At 41.8% G+C, this 5,118-nt stretch overlaps 1 protein-coding gene across 1 annotated transcript in view; it reads left to right on the forward strand.

Annotated features, from left to right (window-relative positions):
• Positions 1-3,137, forward strand: part of Ngrn (neugrin, neurite outgrowth associated) — a 5,933-nt gene extending 2,796 nt beyond the window's left edge. Inside the window, exon 3 of the mRNA XM_010621077.3 lies at positions 2,027-3,137. Within this exon, the coding sequence (XP_010619379.1) occupies positions 2,027-2,624 (598 nt within the window). The 3' untranslated portion in view covers positions 2,625-3,137. The remainder of the gene's footprint in view (positions 1-2,026) is intronic.
• The last annotated feature ends 1,981 nt before the right edge of the window (positions 3,138-5,118 follow it).

Genomic DNA, 5,118 nt, shown 5'->3' on the forward strand with positions numbered 1-5,118 from the left:
TTTTTTTTTTTTTTAGATAGAGTCTTGCTATGTAGCCCAGGCTGGCCTCCAACTTCCTGCAATCCTCATTCCTTAGCTTCCCAAATGCTGGGATTACAGGCATATGCCACCAGGCCAAGTTCTCCTCCCATTTATTTTATTTAATTAATTTATTTATTGGTACCAGGAATCGAACTCCAGGTCTTGCACTTGCAAGGCAAGTGGCAGCACCACTGAGCTAAATCCCAAGCCCTTCTCCTTCCATTTTAGAAGTGATAGTCTGTCACTTGTCTAGGACCAGTCCTTGGTGTACTTTAGGTCATATCCTTATGAATTTACTCAGGGATGTCAACCTGTCATCTTAAAGCCCTCTGTCCTTTTGTTTTTTGTTTTTAATGTAGTGGGAATTGATCCAAAGACCTTTGCAGTGAACTACACCCCCTGCCCTTTTTTATTTGACAAGGTTTCATTAAGTCTCTTAAGTTGCCCAGGCTAGCAAACTTGTAATCCTTTTGCCTGAGCTGCTCAGAGTCCTTCCTTCTTTGATTTCCAGCTGGCTTCAAGGCTTCCTGGCTGACTATCTTTATTTTTCATTTGTTTGGTGTATATACTTAATATAATAAAATTCCATACTTCCATTAGTGATATCTTCATTACATTGACACTATGCAGTCTCTAGCCTTCTTAACGTTTGTGTGAGCCAAGCGTGGTGACAGACCTCTAATCCCAGTGCTTGGGAGGCTGAGGCAAGAGGATCACCCTGAGTTCAAAGTCAGCCTGGACTGCATAGTGAGACCCTGTCTCAAACAAAACAATACACAACACAGTGTTTTACTCGTAAATAAAATTATCTTCTTAATCTTATGTTCACACAAGTTTCTCAAACTCAACATATACAAAGTAGAATTCATCATTGTTCCAGAACAATGTAATTCTTCTAACAGCCTTATGCTAGTTTTTCCATCTGACTTTTTTTCATTCAGTTTTTGGTGGTGCTGGTGCTCTAACCCAGGGCCCTGACGGCTGCTGTACAGGTGTTCTGCCACTGAATTACACCCCTATACCTATACCTATACCTTTACCACTGAAAAATTTCCAGTGGGTGGAGCTTCACGGTGAAAACTGCACTCTCTAAAATTGCTCCTTGGTTCATTGTTGCTGGATAAATTCCAGACTGCTAAGCATGTACAACCTTGCTCCCGTCCACACTGTCACTGTGAAGTATTCTCAGCAAGGTGATACACTTCTTTCTATTTCACATGTGCTTACTCTGTCAGTATCTTCCATCTCTCCACTTTTCTCCCCTTAGCTTATTGCTCACTTTTATCCTTTAAGATCAGCTCTCACTTGGATGACTTTCTGAAGCAGTATGTTGTGACTGCTTTTCCATGGGCTTCCCTCCCAGGTCCTTTCACTGGATCCTGTAACACTAACCATAGCATCACTGTGTGATACATCTATCCACCGTGGAAGCAGAGATCCATGCTTTTATCCCTGGGATGTAAGGTAGCTGTTAGAGTCAGCAGGAAGCATTCACTGGATGTGAAGTGAAGGGACTTGAAAGTGGTCAGGTCTCTTGTTGTTGTTGTTGTTGTTGTACCGGGGATCCAACTCAGGACCTTACACTTGTAAAGCAGGTGCAGCACCACTGAGCTAAATCTCTGGCCTGAGAATGGCCAGGTCTTTTGACACAGGAATAGAATAGCCATTGAACATATTCATGAGGGGGCCATAATTTATATGTCTTCCTGCTGGGTGACTTGAACCACATTCACAACTATCCCATTCAGTGCTTTGTATTAATTTTATTAGTAAAAAGGCGAATAAAAGTGATTAAATCTGTTTGCACCCCCAGTGGTACAAGCTGCCAAGGGGACAGTCAGGCAGTCACCACTGGTATTGCAAGCTGGCTAGAACATGTTAACTGGTACAGTTAAGGAGTGTGTCTGCAGTTTTTCCAACCCTTTTTACTTATTTATCACTAGTATTATCAGTTAGCTATTCTGGTAGGAGACTCTCACATTAAACCTGCTCTTTTTTTCCATAGGTATTTACACAAGGAATTTGCAGATTCCTGGTCAGTTGCCAGGTTGGCTGAAGGCTTTGATGTCAGCACTGATGTTATTCGGAGAGTTTTAAAAAGTAAATTTGTACCCACCGTGAAGCAGAAACTGAAGCAGGATGAAAAAGTCCTGAAAAGGGCTGGGCTTGCTCACTCGATGCAACAGCTGCAGAGCTCTGAAGATAGCAGAAAGTCCCTCGCTGCAGGCCATGTTGTAATGGGCTCTTTACTGAAAGCCTCATCCAGAGGTCAGAGCCACAGCACAGCTCTGACAGTACTAGAGGCCAGCACTCAGAGTACAGATGCCCAACAGAAACAGGAGGGAAGGAACAAAGGAAGCCAGAGCCTGGGGAAAAGGAGCTTTGTGCCCGACACTATAGCCTTGGATCGTCAGAGAAAGCCGAAGTCCTCCACCAGTGACTGTGCGGGCACCAGAAGCACTGACAGCAATGGCTTTCTAAGTGACAAGAAGCTAGAAGAGTGCAAGGCAGATGAGCTAGGTGACCAGAACTTCAGCAGCAAAGTAGTGCAGAGGGGGCGGGAGTTCTTTGACAGTAATGGGAACTTCCTGTACAGAATTTGAACCAGGGCATGGCTTATGGAAATGCCATGTGAAACATGGCTGAGCAAACAGGGAGCTGCCAGGATTGCTACCCTTTTTTGTTGTTGAGACAGAGTCTCACTATGTAGCCCAGGCTGGCCTTGAACTCAGGGCAATCCTGCTTCAGCCTCCTGAGTGCTGGGATTACAGACCTCCAGCTAGGATTTCTGCATGTTTTAGTCATCTTGACATGGAAGGATGTGATGAACCTGGGATGTGAGCTGCTTGGGTAGAGTGAAGCTGTGGTAGCACTGCCCCCAACCCTGATCCCTGTGGCCCTTCAGTACTCCTCACCCTTTTGCTTGGGCTCTCTGTGTCAAACAGTCTTGTTGTAATTGCTGATTTGAGTTTCTGTAATATTTGCAGTAATATGTTTGGGAAGAAATGAGTTTGCCTTCTAACCTCATTTCCTTCTTGATCACTGAACACTAAGAGTTCTGGAACTGAGTTAATCAATTGGTTGTTTTCCTTATGTGCAAAAATAAAGTAAAAAGTAAGCTATCTGTGTTGCTTGATTCTGTGGTGGGAGGACTTACCTGTGAACCTTGAGGGTGATGGAATGTTTTCCCCAGAAGGGAAAACATCCCTGTCATTAAACACTGGGAGAGAAATGGAACTAGAGACATCTCCAATAAAGGGTTCTGTGCAGAGCACCCTGCTCAGTGACAGGTTTTGACAACCAAAAACTGGACATGTTTGTCATAGTAGGGTTCTAAAAAGATTAAGAGAAAAATTGGAAAACAAAATTGAAATAGGCAAAAAAAACTGCAGCATTCCCATTGCCAGCCATATTTTAAAGTTTAAATAAGTTATGTCTGTACAGGTGACGTCAGATGTCTACAGAGGTTACATGAAGTAGGTGAGAACAGACATGAGCCCTTCAAATAAGTAAGCAGACCCAAGGGTGGCTGTAAGTGGCAGTATAGGAACTTGAACCTAGGTCTCCATTAATCCAGGGTTTTTGGTGCCACTGTTTGGCATAATTTCCATTAATTTAGTGATTCTTTTGGCTATTCCAAATTTATATGCATAATGTTAAAACATTTCAATTCTGTCATTGCCACTTGGCATCTTGATATTTTTGAATGTCAATATTAGCAAGTGGAGTATCATTGATTTTTATTTACTAGATATTTAATTGAATTTACAACTGCATCTTCCTGGGCCTGGATTTTTTGTAGAAAAGTTTTAAATATCAACTATAGACTTTACTAGAAATAAGACTTCATCTTTTCTATTTAGTATGGAATAAGTTCAGGGTTTTGGGGGGTTTTTTGGGTACAGGGATTGAGCTCAGGGCCTTCAGTTTGAAAGGCAGGCGGCTACACCACTGAGCTAAATCCCCAGCTCAGTATCATTGATTATTGTTAATGAGCGTGTTTGCGGTGTAAATAGCGCTATCATATGATGAAGTACTAAGGAGTACAGTAGACAGTTGTCACTGTCCTGCTACTTATCAAGTAGTTTATGATAAAGGCTTACTGATTCCCCCTCCCCTCTGGTGATAATGTGGATCAAAGGCCTTCACAGTGAGCTATACCTGCAGCCCTTTTTATTTTCTGCAGTATAAATCACTAAATTGCCCAGGCTGTGCTTGAACTGGGCAATCCTGCCTCAGCCTCCCAGGGTACTGGGGTTACAGGTGTGTGCCACCATGCCTGATTTTTGTGGTGTTACATGTATGGTTATTTGCTATAATGTTTATAATTGTTTAAGAGGTTCTAGGTGCTTTTTTTTTTTCTTTTTTCTTTTTTTTTTTTTTGAGACTGGCATTAGGTATCCTAGGCTGGCCTTGAATTTAGGAGGATCCTCTTGCCTTGGCCTCTCAAGTGCTGGAATCACAGGTGTGCACCACACCACACTAAATTTCCTTTATTCCAAAGTATTTTTTTCCTCCTACAATTTACTTTAAGAGTCAGATGATTTGTCCTATATAACTTCCTGGATTTTGAATATGTTAGTTTTATCTCTATGACATCTTAACACTTTCTTACTCATTTATATGTTTTATAAACTGGTAGTTAGATCTTGAAGCTTCATCAGTTTCAATTTTTGGCAGCAGGTGATGATATGTACTTCCTGTATCCCACCAGGAAGACAGTATGCTTGGTCAGAATATTGAGTGCTGTCAGTCTGATCATCCTTTATGTCCCTCTTAAGTTTTTTTTAAAAGCAGGTACAGATTATTACCGTCACCTTTCATAGTCCCCTAATAATCCCAGTCAATTCCCATCCCCAAGGCAATATATATATATAATATATATATACTCACTATGTCGTTCAAGCTGGCCTTGAACTCATGGAAATTAAGCACATTGCAACCCTTATTTGAGTGATCTGTAATTGGCTGTATCGTTTTAAAAAATTAGTCTAATATATAACTACTTTATCTTAGGAAAGCATCCTTCTGGGAAATCAGACTAGGAAGTTGATTTGCAAAGGAAGGAGGGAAGGGGAGGGAGAGGGGGAGGGGAGG

The sequence above is a fragment of the Fukomys damarensis genome, unplaced genomic scaffold, assembly GCF_012274545.1.
Source record: "Fukomys damarensis isolate Sample0158 unplaced genomic scaffold, DMR_v1.0_HiC HiC_scaffold_7, whole genome shotgun sequence".
In the NCBI taxonomy this organism is placed as follows: domain Eukaryota; kingdom Metazoa; phylum Chordata; class Mammalia; order Rodentia; family Bathyergidae; genus Fukomys; species Fukomys damarensis.